At 42.5% G+C, this 25,306-nt stretch overlaps 1 protein-coding gene across 2 annotated transcripts; it reads right to left on the bottom strand.

Annotated features, from left to right (window-relative positions):
• Nucleotides 1–1,408: 1,408 nt before the first annotated feature.
• Nucleotides 1,409–9,341, bottom strand: LOC306999734 (zinc finger MYM-type protein 1-like). 2 transcript variants are annotated; one of them, XM_079614655.1, is made up of 7 exons: nt 9,203–9,341; nt 9,017–9,110; nt 8,544–8,914; nt 8,294–8,465; nt 4,483–4,560; nt 1,566–4,184; nt 1,409–1,482 (listed from the first exon to the last, which is right to left on the bottom strand). In XM_079614655.1, exons 3-6 carry the CDS (start codon nt 8,829–8,831, stop codon nt 1,567–1,569), a joined length of 3,156 nt encoding a protein of 1,051 aa, XP_079470781.1. In that variant the 5' UTR covers nt 8,832–8,914; nt 9,017–9,110; nt 9,203–9,341; the 3' UTR covers nt 1,409–1,482; nt 1,566. The 2 variants fall into 2 exon arrangements, with proteins under 2 accessions (XP_079470781.1, XP_079470782.1); XM_079614656.1 differs by lacking the exon at nt 9,203–9,341 and having other exon boundaries at nt 1,480–4,184; nt 8,544–8,876; nt 9,017–9,096.
• Between the last annotated feature and the right edge of the window lie 15,965 nt (nt 9,342–25,306).

Here is a 25,306-nt window from a genome sequence, read left to right as displayed (position 1 = left end):
GGTTTAAAGCTTTTATGTGGGTTCTATTAATAAACAGATGCTGAAATATAACATCATATAGACATTGTAAATACAGGCCTAAACAGGCCATTTAACTGTTATCCATGTCAATCTGTAAATATTAACATGTTTTTGTATAAATCAAAGTAATAGCATTGTATACATTTTGAAAAAGTAACTATGGATAGTGCTAATGCAGTACAACAAGCCAGTCAACCACTGGAAAACCAGGCACTTTCAATAAATGTTTAAAGAAATATAGATATTTAAGTGCAGTATATGGGTATCAGACCCATAGAGCACTCCAAAAGTTGCCTGAATAAATGTAGAAAAGTATAGACAATGCCAACCTAATAACACACGTAATTAAATAAATGGAAAAACAGGAAGTTTGAATAGGTTTATAGATAACTATTTAATTATATAGATAGTTCCAAAGAGTTCCACAAACCATCTATCAGGAATTTTGAGTAGCCTAGGTTTATAGTGAACTATAGACCTCTGATTATAAACAGAGATACAGAGAGATGTGTCCTTTTCTCAGGGGCACAGATAGTAGTGTCTTTACCACAGGGCCACAGAGTAAGTGTCCTTTGGTGAGGGGATCAAAGAGTAGTGTCCTTTCCTGAGGGGCACAGAGCAAGTGTCCTTTCCTGAGGGGCACAGAGCAAGTGTCCTTTCCTGAGGGGCACAGAGCAAGTGTCCTTTCCTGAGGGGCACAGAGCAAGTGTCCTTTCCTGAGGGGCACAGAGCAAGTGTCCTTTCCTGAGGGGCACAGAGCATGTGTCCTTTCCTGAGGGGCACAGAGCAAGTGTCCTTTCCTGAGGGGCACAGAGCATGTGTCCTTTCCTGAGGGGCACAGAGCATGTGTCCTTTCCTGAGGGGCACAGAGCATGTGTCCTTTCCTGAGGGGCAAAGAGTAGTGTCATTTCCTGAGGGGCACAGAGCAAGTGTCCTTTCCTGAGGGGCAAAGAGTAAGTGTCCTTGGGGCACAAAGAGCAAGTGTCCTTTCCTGAGGGGCACAGAGCATGTGTCCTTTCCTGAGGGGCACAGAGCATGTGTCCTTTCCTGAGGGGCACAGAGCATGTGTCCTTTCCTGATGGGGCACAGAGCATGTGTCCTTTCCTGAGGGGCACAGAGCATGTGTCCTTTCCTGAGGGGCACAGAGCATGTGTCCTTTCCTGAGGGGCACAGAGCATGTGTCCTTTCCTGAGGGGCAAAGAGTAGTGTCATTTCCTGAGGGGCACAGAGCAAGTGTCCTTTCCTGAGGGGCAAAGAGTAAGTGTCCTTGGGGCACAAAGAGCAAGTGTCCTTTCCTGAGGGGCACAGAGCAAGTGTCCTTTCCTGAGGGGCAAAGAGTAAGTGTCCTTGGGGCACAAAGAGCAAGTGTCCTTTCCTGAGGGGCACAGAGAAAGTGTCCTTTCTTGAGGGGCACAGAGTAAGTGTCCTTTCTTCAGGGGCACAAAGAGTAAGTATCCTTTCCTGAGGGGCACAGAGAGTAGAGTCCTCCTTTTGAGATGAGCAGGGTAAAAAGTGGAGGCCTTTCAGTATTTCATAAGTCATACCTTAAAACATGAGCTGTCGTCTCAGAAGGTTACTGGTCTCTGCAACCTTGTTTATCACCTTGTCAGTGTCCAAGGACATCAGAATGTTTTTCTCTGTTGCCATGAGCATAAATGCTTCCAAGTGCTCTTGGGCGATAGTGCTTCTAAGTCTGTTCTTCACAAATTTAAGAGTAGAAAAACTTCTCTCACAGGCCACTTGAGTAGTGGATAATGTCAAAAGAAATTTGTAGGCCAGTCCAATTACATGGTATGAATTTGTCAGTAAATTGTATTGCGCCAAGATAAGGTAAACACAAATGGCACAATTCTTACACATAGAACAGTTAACATTGACCAATTCTGGTCCTTCTGCATCACATGGTTCTTCTTCATCACCATCCTCTGTGCCTTCAGGTGAATCATTTTCTCTTGAGGTCCGCACCTTGTACTCCTCTATGGGGGACAACTTTAGTCTTTCCCACTGCGTGGCTAGGCTTGCCAGCTCAGTCTGTAAGGTTTCAGTAGTGGCTCTGGCATCAAATTTAATTAAGCAACTGCTGAGGTTTTGCATTGCTGATCCTGGAAGTCCTTTATCTCTTACCTCAGGAAAGTTTTTTGGATCAAGGCAGGCAAAATCTGAGCAAAGCTTGCCACTTATAGCAAAGCGCTCATGGATACTTTGAGTGACCGTGTCCATAATGACATTGTGTATGGTCACCTCAAAGTCCTTCTCAGCTGCTAAGGGCTCATCTTCTGCCAGCTCTCCTGGCATGATCTTCTTTTTCTTAAACCGTTTTTCAGGTAGTGCTACCTCTACCTCTATCTCACAGTCCTCCTTCTCCAGCAGCTCACCATTAGCCCACACCACAAACTTGCCTGCAGCTTCTTTTATGCAACTAAAGTCTCGTACACACTTCTTCAGCCCATCCTCTGTTCCCACTACGAGGCGGTGTGCGGTCAGGAGATCCATTCCACTTGTCTGGAGGTATTTGGACAGGGGTGAGGTGTGCTCAAAAATCTGTAGGAAGATTTGAGCTGTGAGAATTGTCTCAAATTTTAGGAGACCCTCAATGTATCCTTTGGCCTTGGCTCTAGCAGTAGGCTTCATGCTTCCCTCTAGTTGAATTGCTGTTAAAGTCAAGACTAGATCTACATACATGGCATTGTCAGGCCTTCCAAAAGACCCGAACACCTTTGTGAGAGCAGCATCTTTTGCCCACCACCTTGTCTGTCCTATTGGAGAGAGAATTCTGTGTCGCTTGTCTGTGCTGGTTTCTTCCCACTTCTTCATCCGTTTGTAAGATTCCCTTATAAAAACAGCAATGTCGTTAAGGAGAGTGAAAAGCGATGCACTCTGAATTACACTGCCTGTTGTGTCTGCTAAAACTAGGTTTAGGACATGTGCATAGCACCAGACATGGATTTGTTTAGGGGCTTCCTCTGATAGAAAGGAAGAGAAGCCTTTGTAACTGCCCTGCATATTGGCTGCCCCATCTGTAGTGCTCCCTACACAACATGACACATCAAGATTAAGTCTTGTGAGTGTTTCTTTCAGGAGATCGAGAAAATACTGCCCAGTAGAAGCCTCACAATCAACCAGAGCGACCAACTTCTCATGGACCACATCTGTGACATACCTGAGAATCACAGAGCATTGGTCTTTGGATGTGATGTCTTGAGTGGTGTCAATCTGGACAGAAAACATTTTAGCTTCTCTGACCTCAGTCGCAATTTTCTCCCTTATCAGTCCACTGATGACTTTGACAACCGTGTTGATTGTATCTTTTGAAAGCAGAGTGACCAATGAACCTCTGCCTCTTGCCCCAGCTTCATGCTGTTTTTTACTTTTTTCGATACATTCAGTCAAATGTTGTTGCAGGCAGGGGTCATACATACTCAGGAGGATTATCATTTCAAGGAAGTTACCGTGGCCTACATTTCGGTCTTCTAAAGTGTAGGCAGCTTCAAATTCGGAGCCCCGGTAGCTTAGACCCTGTTTTCCGATTACCTTGACAACATTGACCACACGATCCATCACCTGCCGTTTTCTTCTCACTTGCTCTTGATGGAGGGAGAGCTGGTTTCCTCTTAATCGACTCTCAATGTCCCCCTTATGTGCCCTCAAGAAGTAAGCCTCTGCACAGTCTTGATGGATACGACTTCTTTCATGCTCTTCAATCCTTTGATGTACATGCTTCCAGGATTGCATGCCTCCACTAACAAAAGCGCCTTCAAAAGCAGAAGGCTTTGAAAATGCCAAACAAACTGTGCAGAAGAGAGCATGGCTTTCTTCACAGTAAGTCAACCAGCTGCGGTTGATCCCATCTTTACTATTAAAAATATAAGGCAAGGTTCTTTTTGGGGTTTGTTGGGGGTGATATTGAAAAAATAAAGACAGATCTTTAGACTTGGGACGGGCAAAATAATTCATGATTTGAATCTGTTTCTCAGCTGGTCCAGGGGCCTCTCTACTTTGAATCTCCACCTCAGTTGTTTCAACTTCTACACTTTCAGTCTCCTTCTCAGCTGGTCCAGCCTCTGTACTCGCCACATCCCTCTCCTTATCTGTTTCTGTTTCTATCCTGGACCCTGAGGCTTCACTCTCCCTTGCACTGACTGACAAGGCATCTTTCCCTATGTCTGGTTAAGATGACGTAAAATAAAAACAAATATTATTAGTATTACCACTACATGGTTAAATGCAACACAATTGCATAAATAATTATATATATATTAGTTATAAATTAGTTGCATATGAATAATCCACACTTATGTTACACTAAGACAGTATATCTTTCCAGTAATATCTCATTCTCCATATGTTGCAATCATTACATTTCCCTATCATATTTCACTAATGAACATCTGCATTTTATTTAGCCTATTTACTGCATTAAATCCTCTGTTGTACCTATAACATTGTGCAATGTGTGCACACCTGTACTTGTTGTCGTGATTTCTCCTAGCATTGTCTGATCAACATCATCGCTGGGCTGAGTCTGACTGAATTCTGAGACTGTGTGGAAAAAACAGAACAGGCACACATACAAATTAAATTTTTTACAGCATAACAATAATTGCGTTTCCCCCTGATAGTATAAGCTGCGTGTTAGGGGATATACAATTCACCCACCTACCAAAAAAAACTTTTTTTGAAAGGTCTGGCTGTGCTGCACATGAATTGCAGATTTAACACTAACATTTTTGGATGCACTACTGGTGTAAAGAATATGTATGTGTTCCAATACATTGTTAATGTATTATAATATTTTCCAAAAAAATACAACTCGTTTTACTCTAAAAATATGCAATTTGTCATTTTGTCATTGCAAATTTGCAATTAACAAAAAAATACATAAAATGTTATTTATGTATTTTTTTGTTAATTCGGTCACAAGTAATTTACAAGTGATTAGTAAATGAATAACTAGCCTAATTATTTACAAAACATTCCTATCCTATGCATTCATATATGATAAGTGATATGTTATTGTACATGTTTTGTAGATTCAGTAATAATTTACAATTGATTAGTTAATGAGTAATTAATAATTTACAAAACATGAATATGCATTTCATAAATGTTAAATTATGTTTAAATAAAAAAATGTTTGTATGTAACAATTAGAGGGTATATAAAATAAGTGTTGTAATTGCCTTGAATACACGTACATAATTCAGATAATTTGTAACAGGTAAGTGTTCAACACCTAGTCTAGATGATTTGTAAAATGCATGAATAAGTAATTTTCAACACTTTTTGCATCCCCTAATAATCTAAAGTGTAAAAAAATAGTTTCACTTGTCAATGTGTTAAAATCATTCGTAGATAAGATTTGTAGATCTTATGCCTTACTGATTCTTGATGTGGTAATCTACAAACATATACATTTACAAGTGATGAATAGTTTCATAGCTGCTAGGTGTTTAACACTGAAGTGTGTACTGCAGTGTAAGTGCTGACTGGAGAGGGTATAGACAGCTGTCTTCTCTGAAACACCTGGAATCTTTAACCACTCTGTGTGTGCAGCTTAATTATGTGGGCAAAACATACAAAATGCAACATAATTTATTTAAACATTTATGAAATCCATTCATGTTTTGTGAATGATTTAGTTAATCATTACTAATCACTTGTAAATGACTCGTAACGGAATTTACAAAACATACAAATTATTAGCATATCACTTGCTAACAAATTATTCATTTATGAATGTTAGTTTATCATAAACTAACCACTTATAAATAATTATTTTTATGTATTATAAAGTGTATATACTGTATTATAAAGTGTTACCAATTATAAACGGGCGAGGTCATTATAGTATGAATACAATACACAAACACTACCTACCTACCACTAATTAAATTAGTCATTATTATTATTACCAACATTTTACTAGCAGCTTGTGCTAGTTCAACTTGGGCGGCTAGCATTAGCAATAACGTACGTTAATGCTTGAGGCCACCGTTTTTCTGGTGAATACCTGCACTCTTTGTTGACGACGCCTGATTACGGAATAAATCCGTAATTTTTGTGCACTTTGATGCATCCTCCTCCAGCATCCGCTTCTTCTTTATCCTGCCCTTTTCGGCCCCTCCTTTCTCCTTTCTCTTCTTGCCTTCCATGGTGTTTGTTATCTTTAAAATAGCAATCAACCACGCTAATCCTTTCTGATTCTGAGTCTGACTGTCAATTTTTTTTTTCTCAAACTTTCTCGCTCTGTCTGGCGCGTGTGTCATGGGCCATGCCATTAGACAAGGGGGCAGGGGGCGCTCATTATCTCCCTACATTTCTGTAAATAGACTTGACCTGCAATCGGTTCATTGGATAAACGCCTTCCCCATTTACATGGGAGAGGAGAGGAGAGGAGAGGAGAGATTACACGGGAGAGGAGAGGAGATGCGTGTGTAGGGCTACAGTGCTGGACGGCGGCGGCGCCCTCCCGCTCCGGCCACTCACGGCCGTTATAATAACTTATATGGGCCGCTCATGAATAATCTATCGACCTTCCGGCCGGCCGGCCGGCCGGGAGAAGTCCCGACCGTCCCGATTGCCACTCCGCCCCTGTTAGTGACAAATTTGGGGAGAGGATAGCCTACATTCAAAACTTTCTGAAAATACGAATGAGAATGAACTGCACAATTACTAGAAATGTTTACCTTGGATATTATACAATTTGCAAGCATACACAGTTTGTGCAAAAATACACTTTTTTCAAGATGTTTCTAACTCTGAACCAATTCTGTAGTTATATATATATATATATATGTATGTATGTATGTATGTGTGTGTGTATATATATATGTGTGTGTGTATGTATATATATATGTGTGTGTGTATATGTGTGTGTGTGTGTTGTCTTTGCATTCTATCTTGTAGCTCAGTGACACCTATGAAATGTTCATTAGTATGCAGCATTAGCAGGTCTTTGTCTCCTCAGGTGTGAATGAGGACATTATTCATGACCTTGTTGGATCATTCACGCCCACCTGCATATTGCCTTTCCAAACAAAAAGTGTCTTACAAAATTTAAATCAATCTATTGTTTAATGTGAACGATTAGCCCGGATGATTTTCAGATCATTTTAAAGTAAACACTTTAGCCGACAACATCCATTAGTCAAAAGTATTGTGGGAATATGTGAAGTTGGTCGTTTGTGGTCTTATATCAGAAAATTTAAGTTTGAGTTTTTTGAATAACCACGCATAAATAATATTCTCTCAAAAATGCAAACATGTACATACATGTTGCTCACATATTATGATAGCCATGTTCGTGCTAAATAGAGTGTAATTACACCTTTGCCATTAATATGTTTATAAGCAACTGAAAAAAATACAAATATCAGGGCATGTCAAAACATCTCAAGGACCCCAAAAACACCTTAGACCCCAGAGGGTTAAACAGTCTTTTGCGGTTTACAGACACCATTTCATATCGCGATTAGAACAAAGCACTTACTGATGATCTGCAGCTGGATCCGTTGTTAGGCTACTCCAGCACGTTTGAGGTAAAAAATCCAAATTATCACGATATTATTATTCCTCACAGCGAGTGTGTTTTCCAGCTGTTGTGGGCGTTGACTGGTTTGCAAGTGTTGCTTCAGGTCATCTGCGTCTGAATAGCGCGTGCTCTCGATGGGCGTGTCACATTAGCAGAGTAATGAGCTTGCCAGAACGATAATGAGAATGGCTGATCTCTCGCTCTTTATATATAGATTACATAAACAGAGAATATTTCTTTTAGTTTTGAATTAGATAATTTAAAACTACACACTTAAATGATTATAGAGATATATATCTCATGTCTGAGTGAATAGTATTCGCTGAGTTTTGTTTGAGTTTAGAGACGTGCTTCAGAAAAAAAGTTAACGGAGACGGAGAGGCATTAAGCACTCCCTGTTTACTTTCTTTATTTTACAAAAGCACAATGTCTTATTTCGATTGTAAGTGGACACATAAAAAAGTAGACATTTAACAGCTTATTTTTTCATATTTCTTAAGGCTGTATGACCAAAACTGACGGAGTATTTTAGGTCTATTTTGCTGCTATGTAAAAAAAACGAGCAAAGCTCGCCCGCACGTTTGCCGACCCCAGAGGGTTAAACAAAATTCATCTGGAAAACACCCGTTTTATAGGTTGTGATGTTGCTCATTTATATATTTTTCTCATCAAAACAATACAAGTAACTATAACTGAAAATGTATCAAATTCTCTAAAACAATTAAATCAAATACAACTTACCTCTTGCCTCATCAAGATCACCTTCTGCTGACAGCAACAACTGACTCAACTCTGCTGTCGATGATAGACGCTTGGCTTCTTTTATGACATTTGGCCTGAAGAACGTGTCCCACTTTTGAAGCAGCCTGGTGGATAGCTCGGCATCAAATAGGAGAGTGAAGTCCTGATCCACCTTTAAGAAAGAAGATATTAAACTATAAAAAATACTCTCAAATTGCATGCCATTGAAAACACGTTATTCCGAACTTACCAGCCCCTTTGTATCCAGGAATCTTTGGAAGGTGGAGAGGATATCAACACTAGAGCCTCGATCTTTAACAAGCTTCTGGCGATGCTGAAAGGTCTGTCTCATCTTCTGGAAAATTTGTGACTTGTCTGTGGCATGGTTGAGCAAAGACATGGCCTCTTTGCAAGCATCCCCATCAAGCTGATCTTCAAAATTAGTAGCCCTTTGGCATCTGGGGCCTCCTGGAGAAACATCAAGAGGGCTGTCTGGTAGCACAGATCCTCGACGAATCTTCCTGTAGACTGTTTTCATACGCTAGATGTATACTGTGTTGCTTGCAGCATCATAGAAGTGTTCCTAAAATATACTTGTTTTAATCCTTTATCATGTTCAGCCTAAAATATCAAACAATCAAATTTCAATGTCATAGAAACAGCCTGTGTCATAACATTACAAGTATGAATTAAAGTGCCATGCAAACAATAACAATGACTTACGTAGCCTTTCTTAGAATATGGATCTCTGAGGGAAGGGAACAGCATCACGATGCCATGGGCATACTGTTCTCTTACTGATTTAGTTGGGAGTTGCCTAAGAGAAAGTATCAAATTAGTTACTGTAATTTACACAATGACAATGCAGTTATTGGTGTGTAAAAAAGAAAAACATGCTAAAACAAATACCTGTGTGTATCAATCATGTGAGACACCAGAATATTAATCATGTGTCTTCTTGTTGCATCTGTAAGAGTTTCTGTTTCTTGATACTCCTGTAGTACTGCTTCACCACCAGACTTGGATTTAAGCACATCTTCAACCAACTAATAAAAACATGAGAATGGTGATTCACAAATTTTTAGAAACTCAGAGAGGAGAAAGTGTTAGGAGGGATAGTTCACACAGAAATGAAAATTCTGCCACTAATTACTAAGCGTTGTGCTAACCTGTTTAGCAGACAGTGCAGATGTATCCTCATTTCTTTGTCTTTTGTTAGGGACCTCATCTAAGATTATGTCACGGGGTGACTTTTCCTGGGGCGGAACCATAGTGGCAGAGATTTGTTCCGCCCGGATCAAACACCACCACTTCCTGTTGACCTTCCCAGCGCCAAAAATCAGGGTAAATCGACGGCAGGTGCGCCAATGAACAGCGCGATCCCCGGATTGGATGAAGGGGAAGCAGGAGGAGTATAAGGAGGGCTTCCAGAAATCAGTTGGGGCGAGTCGTTGCAGCGGTCACACACAGCCGCAGCTGTTAGTTCCGGGTCGGGTTCATACCAAGCGTGGTGGTAACCGCTTCAAGCCGTCGCGGCGAGAGGATCTGGGCATCTGGGCAAAATACAAAGGACGACACCTGGTGAATATTGTGGACTGAGCGAACAAGGATCCGGAGAACTGCGAAGAGAAAGGACGAGACGGGGTTGAGTATAATACAGACCGTGTTTTGCATTGTGATTCAAGTGTCAAGTGTGTGTTCGCTGTTGAGAGGTTACCTGCAGGGCAGCTTCCTGGAAGTGCCGATAACCGAATCCCTTTGGGAGAGAGAGAGAACGGCGGCCAGGACCCTGAGCCGAGCGCTGCAAGAGAGCACAAGACGAGCATACAGGTTGATCCATGTGTGAGTACCCTGAGAAACCTATGCAGTAACAAATTAATCGAAAGTGTATCATCTGTGAGCTATGTGTAGTTGGATCTGGGAACACGAGTGGCCCCACTGTGGAAAGTGAGCATGGGAGAGCCAGAGGTGGTGGACAGGAAGGACGCCGGGGTGGTGTGGCAGCGACGTCTCTCTTGCTGGTCCTTCGCTAGAACAGCGCTTCAGCGATCCCCCCGAGATAAACGACGTAGGGAAAAGTGGTCTCTGGACCTTAAGTGCACTTGGATTACGTGTGAAGTGCCGTGGGTGAGTCAGAGTCTTGACTTTGAAAGTGTACACTTGAAGTTTGCCGTGTTGTGTGCGTGTTGTCACAAAGACCACTTTCCAGACCGGCTCCCTCTCTGGGGAGGATAGGATCCTGAAGTTGGCGGAGCAGCTGGCCCATATATTTATGCCGTGAACATCACACCACTCTCTGTCTCTATAAACTCCTATGATCAGAGCCAAGTAAGAACCCCTTGAGCAACTGTATTAATACGTTAGCTGTGTTGGAGGAACTTGTGTGTGTGTGTGCAGTGCCGAAGTGGAGAAGAGGGGAACGCTCCCGCACGCTCCGAGCAGACGCGTCCCGGGCGGATACACTTACCTGTGTGGAGTCACCTGGAGAAGCGCTCGATCCAGCACCGCCGCCGTGTTCAAGTCCCCGAGCCATCGCTATCACCGAGCCTGAGACGAAGAGAGAAACGGACGCATCGCGCCTACGAAGTTTGTGAGTGAGACCCATTGAGCGAAGTTACACTTACCTGTATACCAACCGAAAGACCCAGAGTTGACCCAGATCCAGCGGATGTCCTGGAGGTGCTTGCCTTTATACCACCGGACCACCGACCCACCCCTCAAGGAAGCCGCCGAATCCCGCCCGAGACTAGAGGTAACCCTGTCACCCCTGACCCCAGTACTTCCCTGCTGTGTCTTTGTGCCCAGCAGAAAAGAGCGCGCCGTGGTGTGAATGTTCGTGAGGTGCTTACCTTTATACCGCCGGACCACCGACCCATCCCTCAAGGAAACCGCTGGACCACGCCCGAGACAAGAGGTGCGACCTGGGAAAGAGAAGGAGAGACGAGTAAGCAAACAGAAGGACAATAGGGCCAAACATTGAGACAAAGGACGAGACGACTCATCTGAGGTTCCCTCGTGCCTGGGAGAAGGAGCGAGCCGTGGCGTGGACGCCCTGAAGGTTCGACCTAGGAAAGAGAAGGAGAGGCGAGTAAGCAAACCGAAGGACATCAGAGCCAGATATTGAGTCGAAGAACGATGCGACTTATCTGAGGTTCCCCTGTGACGGAGACAGCGGGCTCCGAGGCGGCGTCCTCACCCTCCAGTCCCCCCTGGATTTTAGCCCCCTTCACTCCCCCCTCCCCCGATTTTAAGTAGATAAATAAAGAGTTGTCTTTTAAATTTTTATTCCAGTGTCCTCGTTGTGTCTGGTCGTTTGGGGTATCCCTGGGAACCTCCCCGAGGTGGAAACTAAGGGAGGAGCGGTACTCACGCGGTCCGCTCCGACCTGTGACAATTACAGTTGATGCACTTGAGCTGCTTGATTCAGATGTCTCAGATATGGAAGAGTAGTCTGAAAATTCTAAAGAATTAGAAAATATTAAAATATTTTGATGACCAGCACAAGGATCAGAAACATAAAATAGCTCATTTATCATATTTATTCAGAGTGCTTGATGATACCTTCCTCATTTCAAATTCAATCAAACTTACCATCATTTGAGAAAACAGTCAGCACCACATTGCCATGTCCAACGAGGTCGTTGAATATTTCTCCATCGACTTCTGTCCCTGTTGCATCTTTGTATATGACTTTTGCATCTGGAGGCAAGCAAAATCTCTCGATGACTGAAAAAGATGAGAAGATAAAACTGAATGCACTTTTCACATGTAAAGAAATCTGTATACAGCATTTATATATAAAATATAGGCTACCATATTTTAATCAAGTGAAATAAAACATACCTTTTAGATGAAGTCAAACCGTCCTTCAATACAATCCAGCTTCACATACTTCTGCTGTTCGCTGTACTTGACCTGGACCAGCATTTTTATTACTGCAATGCGTTTGACAATGTAAATCAGTGTAAAGGAAGAACACTGTACGGCTGCACGACATATCATTTAAACATCAATATCTCGATGTGAGGATGCGCCCAAGTCACTTGTAATAAATTGATCCCTTGTTAGTTAAATCAAAACGAGGGAGCGTAACGTTAACGTTAACTTATTAGTACGATATGACCACGATTTACATATGTTATGCATGATCATAAATGGATATATCGTGTTCATTTTCTTATATACACATATAAAGTGAGTGAAGAATGAAGAATTCGTTCCCTCCTTTTAGTAAATGGCAGCGTTAGCTAACGTTAGGCTAAATCGTGACCCACGTTGTAGGCCTAAAATCCACGTCCTCGTTTTGATTTAAATTATTAACTTGTCCGCATGTTCTGTATAGAGCTACGTACTATATGTAAAATTGCACGTTACGGTTGTATTCATAGCATCAATCATAAATGTTTAAGTAGTTTGATTTAATTCGTCTTACCGTTCAAACCTACACGAGGACATTGACGGCGCTTTCTCCAACGAACTAAAAAGTGAAATGCAACTGCGCATGTGCCGGCGCCACTGGGCGGAGTGTAATTACATCTCTAAGGAGTTGGTTTAACACTGATGATCAACTCTGTCAAATAACTCCAACTCCGAACACCATTTTACTCTAAATGAGTTAAAATTACTCTCTGGGTGTTGAAATCAACTCGGAAATGTTTAACACCCAAATTTTAACACTCCAATTTTTGCTGTGTATAAGATGGTTTTAACTCCTGAAGGTCATTAGACATGGTGGTGGCTAAAGATGAAGACAGATTTTGTAGATTCAAGGAAAAGTCTGGATAACGAAGGAGCTAATATGTGAAAGGTTATTGTAATTAATTTATTATTACATTTTCTCTAAGTTTCAGTCTTAGGAGGCTGTTGAAAAGATTATTTGTTTATAGAGAGAGACTGCTTGAGGGGAGGAAGGGATGGTACTTTGTCTGTTTTTCTGTTATCAGGCCTGGTAAGGCAAGCTTAAACAAAATAATGATAATGAACCAAAACAACACAGCTGACTTTTCTAAAGACAAATGAATAATGAACAGACAGAATTTGAAACGGTTTAAGAGCTACAGGAAAATGTGAAGTTTAAATATTATTTAAACCTTAAATATTTTTAGAGTTAATATAAAAAAAGCGAACATTGGAAATGAGCAGTTAGCATATGTGTGTCATGAGTGTGTGTGATGGTGACAGCACTTTATGTCTTGCATGTGTTAGTTTGGGGTACTAATATTCCGCCTGAATAGTGTGTATATTGTGTCATTAACCTCTGGAATGAGTGTTTTATCATTACAGATGGGTTAAAGCAAGTGACAAATTTTAGAGAAGGCAAATGCTGAGTGAATCTGATAAAAAGATGATACAGAACATGGGACGAGCTTTAAGTTGATTGGTCATCAAGCTCTGTCTGGTAGTAATTACTTTTGTCATTTATGATGTGGATTTGAATTACTTTCTGGATCAGTTTAAGTATTTATGTAAATTGGAATTGTGGAGTTGTAGATCGCCGTCCATCGTGGGTTGAAATAAAAGAAGATGTTATAGATTTGACGGCAACAACAAAGTGACACATTGGCTAAGTCAATATCAAATTATCCAGAGAGCCATTTATGATTATTGTAAACAGGAGGAGAATGTTGTTTGACTGACATTGACTAAGTCTGTACTGCACGACCTGACCTGATAGAAACAATTGATGACTTGTAGTAAAATGGTTGTAGAGGACTGAGTTGCGAGACCAAACAACAGACCTGAATTGAATTAAACAGGCCTGATTGAATTAAAAGTTAAAGGTAAAAGAACAAAATATGGTTAGGAAGATGGATATGGAGATGGGGAAAAAGGCTGAATGTGTAGGAGTTGTATTATTCTGATAATTTTGTTATTCATGGGTGAATGTAAGAAAACTGGAATGTGTTCAATTGGTGAAAGTGACAGTCTATCCGAATGATGATGATGATGATGATGAACAAAAGTATGCAGACAATTCAAATAGCGATTACAGTTAAATGTGTTGATGTTTTCTTTTCTTTCTGAGGACGATTGATATGTAAAGAGGGTTAAAAGCAGCAGTCATCCGTGTTACGAGATGGCGTACAAGGATAGGGTTTGAAATTAGGAATTTTATTTTTTACTTTTATTATTTATTTTTTCATACTATAAAACTATATCCTATTTCTTGTTTACTGGAGTGACTGCGGGTCTGCTAGTCAGGAATGCGGTAACAGTGCTGTCACGGTGTCTGGTGGTTCCCTGGGTTTAACACTAGAGGTCTCAGTTTTCACGGTGTCTAGGCATTTTCACTACATTTCCCATAATCCTGTCTGTCACTGATTGTTCATTTCCTTCAGCTGTTTCTCGTCACCTTGTTTGCACTTGTGTATATATACCCTGTCTGTTTCAGTGTTTGTCACGGAGTCCTTGTATATTGTCCCCACACTTCCGTTCCTGTTGTTCGTGTCTATCTTGTATTATTTGGATTGCCTTTGATTTCGACCCTTGCCTGGACTGTTGTGAGTACGGATTACCCTTTTAATAAAAGACTGCACTTGGATCTTCTCACCTTGTGTGTGATCGTGACAAGTGCTTATCCAAAGTCAGATAGAGTCCAAAGTTAGATAAAGTCTTTACTTGCTTGCTAAATAATTACGGGGCCTTTCCTCCAACAAAAACAGCCTTAAGCTTCCTTCTTTTTAATTCTTTCTTCACAAGTTCAAGAAGAGTTATCAGTTATGCGAAAATGTGTGATGTAATGACTTGAACTTGCATTTTTTATTATTATTTCTACTACTATTATTACAATGTTTGATTAATCAGTTATCAGAGAATGATAAAAAGGGAGGAGTTGTGATGGCAATTTTATAATATTCATTGATCTTTAGTAAATTATAGATGATTCAATGAATGTCACATATGTGTCTCTCACTTGTAGTGAGAGAAGATTCTGTTTATGAAATTTATGTATGTTTTTACACCTGAAGTGAAGGAGCGAGACACTGGGAACGGCTGGGCAGAGGTCAGAGGCCATCTAGTTTAGGCGGGGGTTTAAGGGTCAACTAGTGATAAATTGAAGCTACCAGTAATGGGTCCTTGGTCTGTGGAAAACTACTAGGAAGAGCAACTGAAGACCTTGAAATGGGTATAAAATGTGCGCAGCCCTCCCCTTCGGTGTATCACTCACTTCACAGGGTAACTTCTGTGTGCTGACGAGGAACTTCTTGCAAGAATAAATAATTTTATAAAATCTCATTTGATTCAGAGTATCTCTTACGCAGTGATGATTTTTAAAAATAATTTTTTGCCACAACAAAAGCTATAACTATTTTAATGTATTAGGTTCCAAAAAATATAACAACTTTAAATTTAAGTGAACTTAAAACAATCTTCACATAAGCCATAATAAATGTCATATTGACCTGTGCCCACCTGTCTACATGTAGGAAATACACAGACATTTAATAAAGTTATCAAACACTTTACAGTCTTCACTGCAGAGATTATAAATTAAATATAGATTCATCCTTATTAAAGCTACAAGCGTTCTTTAGTCAAGAGCATTGAGTAATTTTCTCTGTTCCCTGTGTTCTTTGATTCTGCTGTCACTGCTGCACATGTGGATCTCACACGCATCCCATTTTCTCACAACTCTTAACGTTAAATTAAAGACTTTACTTAACTAATTTAAGACTGCTCTCATGAGTATACTCAACAAAACAGACATTTTTGCATAACTGTGTGTTGTTATTCGTTCATGCGCGAAAGAGAAGTCGATTCTGGCACGACGCGTCGCTCTGTGCGTTGTGTGTGTCAGCAGGACATTCACAGACAGCGCGTTCTCTATTGTCATGTCGCGCTTGCATGGTTTAAAAGCATTTGCATGAAGAAGAACGTGATTATATAATGTAACCCTAGCCAAAGGATGATAGAAAAAAACTGGATGCTGCGTTAATTGCGTTAAATATTTTTAACGTGTTAAACTGAAAAACATTAATCGCGGCAAGACAGACGTTGTAACAATGTTTTCGTGTGTATTTGACCATAAGCGCAACAAGCCATGAAAACGAGGCAGCTTTATGTGGACGCGGCACCCTGGTTGGGAAACGTATTGGTTACTAACGTAACATCGGTTCTCTCTAGAAGAGGAACGAGTACGGGAAAAATTCTTTCTCAAAATATTGAAGCCAAAAATGAATCCTTAATTTTGTAATAATGTAAAACGCTTTGCAGCAGCATACACCCACAGGCGAAACTAGCTTGCGTGCCTAATGGCTGCTCTGCAGCAAAAGCAGCAGCCTATGCAAGGCCTCTCATGACGCTTGACCAGGGCTTCGCGCCCTCTGCGTCACGTCCCGCCAGAATGGGCGTGGCCTAGGCTTATGAATACCCGAGCAGCGGCTGCCATTCTCTGATTTTCATGAACCAGAGCGTGATGCAGGCACGGCACAGAGACGCAGTACTCGTTCCTCTTCTAGAGAGAACCGAGGTTACGTTAGTATCGAGTACGTTCTCTTACGAGAGTTCTCTCGTACTGCGTCGAAGACGCTACGGGAACCCATTGCAAAACGCCGTGCATGCTGAGACCCGACACCAGAGACCCAAGGGCGCTCGCGCCCGGAGCACACATAGTGTATGATCACCAGAAAAAACTCACATACAGTTCCAGGAAAGAGGGGCTAGAATAGCATCATTCCTTTAAGCAGTGCCCCAAATGGCATTTATAACATATATATATATATATATATATATGTATATAAATATATATATGATGGGTCAATACATTGCTCATAAAGACATAACTGTCAGTGAGCGATGCTTAAAACAGCTTGGCGATCTGGGCCATAACAAAACGGGGCAGAAACACCATATGTGTCTTTTTTAGACCGAGAGCAGTCTGGCCTGCAAGGCGGGAACCTCTAGGTTATAAAACCTTATAAATGTAGACAGGGAGGCCCAGCCTGCCACCATACAAATATCTTGCAACGAGATTCCACTAGACCAGGCCCACGAGGAGGCCATGCCCCTCGTAGAATGTGCTCTGATGCCCAACAGGCACGGCAGTCCCTTTGATGCGTAAGCTAGCGCTATGGCATCCACTACCCATCTAGACAGGCTCTGTTTTGACGCAGCTAGTCCCTTGGAACGTCCGCTGAACGAAACAAAGAGCTGCTCTGTCTGTCTAAAAACAGCAGAGCGGGACACGTAAGCTCTTAACGCCCTAACCGGCAAAGGAAGCTAGCGTCGTCCTTTTCCTCGGAGGCCGGCAGAGCCGACAGGGAGATAACATGAGCCCTGAATGGTGTGTTGAGGGACTTAGGAACATACCCATGTTTCAGCTTTAGTACGGCTTTAGAGTCATTAGGCCCGAACTCCATACACGACGCTCTCACCGAGAGCGCTTGTAAATCCCCCAAACGCTTCACTGAAACGAGAGCCAGAAGAAACACTGTCTTAAAAGACAAGTGCTTCATGTCAACTGAGTGCACAGGCTCAAACGGGGCACCCTTCATGGCATCCAATACCGTAGAAAGGTCCCAGACGGGGACTGAAGGAGGTCTGGGAGGATTCAACCTCCTAGCTCCTTTAAGGAAATGAACAACCAGATCGTTCCTACCAAGTGACCGGCCAAGCGTTGGATTGACAAACGCTGCTATAGCCGCCACGTAAACTTTGAGCGTGGATGAGGTCCTACCCTTATCCAGCAGCTCTTGTAGGAAGGAGAGAACCTCCGTTTCCCCGCACTGCAGGGGTGATACGCCCTGGGCTGAGCACCAGCCAGAGAACACAGACCATTTAGAGGAATAGAGCCGTCTAGTAGACGGGGCTCTAGACTGCTCGATCGTGTCTAATACTCCCTTTGGGAGGTTAGCGGGTACCCGTTGATGGCCCACACATGTAGGGACCAGAGCTCCGGGCGAGGATGCAAAATCGAGCCCCTGGCCTGAAAGAGTAGGTCCCTCCTCACTGGTATCGGCCATGGAGCAGTGCTTGCCAGCTGCATCAGTTCTGGAAACCAAGCTTGGTTTGTCCAGAACGGAACAAGTAGCACTGAGCATCCGCTTTTTCTGATTCGCTCCAATACCTGAGGTAGGAGCGAGATAATCAGGCGATTCACCGATATTCAGGCGCCCTGACACGTGCGCTGCTCTCACGTGCGCACAGATTGTGCTGGGCCCAAACCAGGAGGCGTTCCGTTAACCTTTAAAGGTTTCGGGATCTGACACCGCACTGGCGATTTATGTAGGCCACCACTGATATGTTGTCCGAACGGACCAGGACGTGATGTCCTTTCATCCGGGGACAAAAACGCCTCAGCGTGTAGTCCACTGCCAACATCTCCAGGCAGTTTATGTGTGGGAGCCTTTCCCGCTCTGACCACTGGCCGAAGAACGGTCTGCCATCGAGCAACGCTCCCCAGCCCGAGGTGGATGTGTCCGTAGACACCACCTTCACGCTCGAGGACGTCCCCAGGCTTACACCTGACTGGTACCAGTCGGTCGCTCTCCATGGTTTCAGAGCTGACAAGCATTCTTGATCGACCTTGAGGCGACAAAGACCGGAAACCCATGCTCGGCGCGGCACTCGCGCTTTTAGCCAGAACTGCAACGGGTGCATGCAAAGCAGGTCCAGCTGTAGTACTGATGATCCTGAGGCCATGTGACCCATCATCCTTTGAAACTTCCGGAGCGGAACTATGGAGCCGCAGCGGAAAGTTTTTATCATGTGCAGAATACCCAGCCTGCGCTGTGGTGAAAGCTGTGCTATCATGGACAGCGAGTCCAGTTCTGTGCCCAGAAAATATATTTTCTGACTGGGAGACAGTGAACTTTTTGCCCAGTTGACTCTGAGACAGTGGTGTAGTCTACGTGATACGCAGGTATACGCCGTATACCCACTAGGAAATGCCAAGTATTTCCGTATACCCACTAAAAAAACCGTGAGGAGGATACGTAACAACTTTTGTGACAGAACTTTCACACTTTCATTCATAAATTCACCGCGTCTGTGTTTGCAATGGACACAGATCAAATCGCGTGAATATTAAAAACTCAAAGAGACTGCAGTTGATCAACGCGTCTCTGGGAATGAGCGCTCAATGTGTGCTCTACTACACACACACACTGAAGCAAGCGCGTGCTTGTGTCAGCGCTTCACTGTAGCTATGAGGACATAATGTAGGCTACACATGACACATGAACTTCATCACAGAGCTGCTATGAGAGTCACTTCATGAGAATTTCACCATTTCATTTGATAAAACTATCGTCATTCATTCGTACCATACACACACAGAAACTGTAGGCTAATGTCTTTACGACAACCTGTCAAAATAAAAGTTCGGTATAAACTCAAAGAAATTATGAAAGAAATTGCACAGTAAAATGTACTGTAAAATAATAATAATGATGAAATCTATTAAAACTTATTTTAAAAAGGAATATCACACAAGTTTTCATACATGTTTTAATTTAAACATTAAACTTGCCAAAACAATAACACAATTTTCTTTCAAAAGCACCATTTCTAAAAGTAAATTTGTATTTGTGCCTATAATGTTTTATTTTTATATTTTTTTATTGTCAGCTGATAAAACCTGTGCTTCAGGGACCATATTCATATAACATCTAAGGCTAAATGTAGAAAATCAGTCCAGTCTCCTCAGCTGTAAATGTCATTGGCTGTTAAAGTCTTGTGTTGCTTATAATAAATTGACATGTTGATAACACTTAGTCTCATAATGCTCTCAATTACATGTCGTTGCATACTGTATGCATTAGTGAGTGTGGTGGTGCTTATGTGGTGATGAGACGGGTTAGGGGGGGGGGGGGGGCAGGGGGGCATGGGGGGGGGGGGGGGGGTCACAGTATACTCACTACAAAAAACTAGACTACACCACTGCTCTGAGACCTAAAATCTCGAGGTGTTAAGGTGAGTAATATGGTCCTGTGCTGTACGAGCTCTGATCGCGATTGGGCTAGAATCAGCCAATCGTCCAAGTAATTCAGAATTCGTATGCCTTGGAGTCTCAGACGGGCCAGCGCCGCATCCATTCACACTGTAAATGTACGAGGTGCTAGAGACAGGCCGAACGGAAGGACTGTATACTGATAAGCCTGGCCCTCGAAGGCGAATCTCAAATATCGCCTGTGACGTGACGCAATTTGTATTTGGAAATACACATCTTTCAGATCTATTGACATAAACCAGTCCCCTCTGCGAATCTGCGTGAGGATTTTTCTGGTCGTGAGCATTCTGAAATGAAAGCTTTAGCGTAAGTTCTGCCAGGAAGACTCAATCAGCTTGCCACGTAATACTTCACTTCTAACCAATCATGTGCTAACACTCACAGTATAAAAGATTGGTACTTACATTCGTCTGGGTTTGCAGATGCTGACGCTGCCAATTTCAAACTTCATTCAGGTAAGTATATTAATTTGGCTACTCAGCTGCTTCCTTCACCAGCGGTGGAGTTCATTCGTGACTGTGGTGACGTGGCAGTTTTCTTAACTGCGGATACAGATTGCAGTCTTCAACGCAACATAGCCTACTGTAACGCTTTTCAGTAGGGCCGGATAGCTCGCTGAATGGTTGTAGCATGTGTAAGCAAGATTCACGTAACTGATATCCCACAGGCAGCGCAGTGTTAATGTATGTTCAGCATCGCCGATCCCACGCACACATGGGCAGTTCGCATATACTTCAGGACAACTGAATAGAAATAAACCAGCATAAGAGTAACAAAAATATTAACCGGCTTACACTTATGCTATATTCAAAGCTCGCGCTCTCGTCTCATACCGGCTGCCCACTCACCAGAGACTGCGTTCCACTTAAAGGAGCAGTACCCAATTCAACTCGTTATGCCTTCTCTTAATTCATCAGCTTCGGCATTTACAGAGATGTCCGGCTATTTTAATTTTTTCATGTTAATATATGACCACCATATCTATAAAGGAAAAAAGCTGAGCTTAAGAGAACAGTTGGTCACTATATTTAAGCATATGCAGTAGTAAATATGGCTATGTAGGTATGTGTATAGTAGGAGTATATTATACATTTACAAGTGCTGGAAATGTTCTTACAAATGTTTTATACTATTTTTTTTTAATACCAAAAAATTAAGTTCTACAATAACAGATATGGTACAATCATTGTAACAAGTTTTCCTGGTGACTACTTTAATCCACTGATAGCATGTGTCATAGAAATATTTATGTAATTGATACGAATTTACAAAGAAAGCATTATTAGGATGCTCAGGTCAAGGTCAACGTGTTAACACCATAGAACTAACAGCTATATGCTAGATTATTTTATTCAAACCAATCACCAGAACAAACCACAGTCAAGATACTCAAGTGACATTATGTTTTACTCATCTGCATGATTTAAATGTTAATATATTTTTTCCTATCCAAGGGACTCACTTGGTTGTCATGGCCAGGATCTCCCGGCTGTGGATAAAACTTAATTCCTACAAGAGCAACTCAAGAGTAATGTCAGGTATATGCTGCGCAGCTGAAAAATGTATTCTACGCTCAAGTCAACAACACAATATCAAGTGTATCGAGGTAGTATCTTATCGGTATACCGATACCTTACTTCAGGTAAGTATCGTACTAAGATTATAAGATTAAGATTTAGTGCTATTAAAAAAAAAAGTTTGTATTCTAGTATATGCTAGGGGCGTGCATTGCCATTGGTACTGTCCTCACAATTCGATTCGATTACGATTCACCAGGTAACGATTCAATTCGATTCTACGATGCTTTGCGATGCATCAAAATTCTACTGCACACAACAAGGCAAATTTTTCATCAGTCATGAGGCAATACAAGCAGTCATATATTGAACAACAGATTTTATAGGCTGCTATGTGTGTATTATCATTCTCCTGTATCTTTGACATAAATGTCATTAAACAAATAATATTGAATGGTACAGGGTATTGGATATGGCATTTTCAAACCTGAAAAAGAAAACATAAATCACTGCTTTCAGTGCTTTGAACGATAAATGTTTATCTTCTCTGCTTTGAAACATTTGAAATTAAATAGTGCAATAATAACAGCCAACTTTTTTGTTGTTGTTGTATTGCCAACGTGCTTGATTTTAGTGTGGCAGGTTTTACACATCGCGTAAGTTTTGTCTCGTTTCCCATTAACTTCGTAGAATCCTAAATGTGCCCAGATGTGATTTTAATTACCCGTCTATCGTGGTCATCTCCCTCCGCCTCAGCCATCTTGATTGTTGTTGTTGTTATGCCCCCGGAAGTAATTGAAACTTCACAATTTTATTGTCCAACCCAAGGCCAGAAAATAAACGGTGACATAATCGATTATGGCACTTTGCCGCATCGATGCTGAATCGTGCATGCCCCGCATTACGATGCATCACCGAATCGATTATTGTTGACACCACTAGTATATGCTTCTCTGCTCGGTCATCGAAAATTCACTGAGTATCTCTATTCTAAGCAGGGCATCTATCTTGTCTGTTAACGCTGGCCCACTCAGTGGCGAATTAAGCGACCCGATTTAGCTAGACGAAGGGTGCATGTCCAATCTCAGATGTGGGCATTCGGAGCAGCTAAGGTCAGACATATTACCAAGCCTACTCAGGCTTCGTTCATCCATGCTTCACAGAATTATCCTATAGCGGCTGCTAACGTCCTTTTGGGTCGAAGTGGTGGTAAAACTTGTATGTGCTAAGTAACGAAGCTCTGTTGAGTCACTAAGGCAGATCTTGTCAGGCGGTCATTCTATTTCTGAATGTTTATCTGGCAATCAGTAGTCTCTAATTTCATGATTAAGGTCGCGCTCATTCCTGGCCACTGCAATGCCATATCTATGCGCTTTCAAGCTTTAGTCTTCAGGCTTCAGATGGCTTCGCCCTTCAGCAACCCGGATCCATCACCCTGCCCTCCGCTAACAGAGATCATGTAAATTAAGTCAATCCAGCTAGACCATATTTCACTGAAGGCATGGCTCCCAACACCTCAAAAGCTCAGACTCTGCAGTATTTGTTATAATGTTATAATGTTATAATGTTTCGCTTATCTTTTCAGATTCCTCTTATTTCCCATCCTGATCATGGCCGGTTGTTCCTTCCTCGTCTACAATTACGAATTCTATGTGTGGTAGGTCTCCGGTGTCCCCAGGGTGTGTGCGAGGGGTTTTGGCTCGGAAAGCCCCACAGATATTTTCGTATAGGATGCCGGAATTGTCATTTAGGGTGAGTGAAGCACAGTTTTTGTCTATCCCTCGGCTGCAGTCAGGCTACTGCTCCCAGCACAGGGGGCGGAGTTTCAACAGCTCGTACTACAGCTTCGCTTACCCCTCACAGACAAATTTCAAAACTTTTAGCTTGTTCAAATCAGAGTCAGTCAAAGATGGAGAGACCCAAGAAGTGTCAACATGTAGACCTCACTTCAGGACAGTTAGTTCATGATTATGCAGCTTATGCGTAGTTATCTTCTAGTCATCGATTTGCTCATTCTGTTTTGGTATCTATAAATCATATTCTGGGGACTGGATTTATGTAATTTTAGGGTGTGTGATGCCACAAACCCAGGTGGAATGCCGCTCAGCGTTTGTCGTAGTCCTTAAAGCAATCTCGTTAAATTAAAATCTTCCATGGTTGACCTTTTGAATGTTGTAATTTTGCAGAATGTACTCTAGAATTCAAGTTCTGTTATCACATTAACAATTTCCAAAATTAGCAATAAATTCTGTTCCTTCTCATCTATGATTAAATTCCTTAAAATATGCCCAAGTTCTCAGATCACTCCCCCTGTTATCCAACCTAACGAAGCACCTCTATCTAAAGCCTGGTTCAGGGCTCATTTAGTTGCTGTCCTCAAAAGCTGCCGTCTATCCCCTTCTCTATACTGGCCATTCCTCCAGAATTGGGGCAGCCACTACAGCAGCTGAACGAGGAGTTTCTACATCAGCCATTAAGATCATGGGAAGATGGTCTTCCTCTGCTTTTGAATCCTATATAAGAACCGATTCAAAAATGATTCTTGAAGCTCAGCAAGCTCTCCAATAACAATCCAGGTAAATCCTCATGCAAATACTGGTGGTGGTGTTACGTTTGCATATCACCCATTCACTGAGCAGTAGCCCTAATTCGCACTCTCTGATAAACCACATTGTGTCTGTCTCTGTGTCGCAGTTCTGTTCCGTGTGGCTGTTTCAGCCTGTCTTTTGTCTCTGTGTGATCCTCCTCTGCCTAGTGGCCGAGCTCGGTCTTGTCCCAAGTAGGCTATCATAGCCATGGTCTGTGTGGCCTATTATGGCCCTGTCCTCACGGTCCATCGTGACCTGGTTCGTGTGGCCTAGCGGCCATGTCTCGTGAAACTCGTCTTTTGTGTGGCATTACACCACTCCTAAGTGTGGCTCCTAAGCGGTCTCGTCTCTGTGGTCTCCCATGGCCGTGTGGCCTACTGTGGCCTTGTCCTGTAAGGCCATTGTGGTCTAGTGACCTCTAGAGGTCGTGGTTTCATGTGGCTTTATGGCCGTGTCTATGTTTAGCCCGTCTATGTGTGGCCTTTAGCGGCTTTGTAGCTTATTGCTGCCCTGTCCCGTGTGTGGCCATTCGTGGTCTGGGGTCTATCGCGGCCTTTGTTCTGTGTGGTCTATCATGGCCGTGTGGCCTTGTCCTATGTGTGGCCCACCGTGGTCTGTGGTCTGTGGTCCATCGTGGCCTCGGTTCCGTGTGGCTTAGTTGCCTCGTCTTATAGGCTTTGTCTCTGTGTGGCATTAGCGGCCGTTGTGGCTCCTAAGCGGTCTCGTGTCTGTGGTCTCCCATGGCCGTGTGGCCTACTGTGGCCTTGTCCTCCAAGGCCCATCGTGGTCTAGTGACCTATAGATGTCTTGGTTTCGTGTGGCCTAATGGTCGTGTCTGCTTAGCCGTCTATGTGTGGCCTTAGTGGCCTTGTGGTCTCGTCCTATGTGTGGCCCCTCGTGGCATGTGGTCCATCGCGGCCGCTGTTTCGTGTGGCTTAGTAGCCTTGTCTTATAGGTT

This window comes from Phoxinus phoxinus (genome assembly GCF_949152265.1).
Source record: "Phoxinus phoxinus genome assembly, chromosome: 6".
NCBI lineage: Eukaryota > Metazoa > Chordata > Actinopteri > Cypriniformes > Leuciscidae > Phoxinus > Phoxinus phoxinus.
This window is presented reverse-complemented; position numbering and strand designations above follow the sequence as displayed.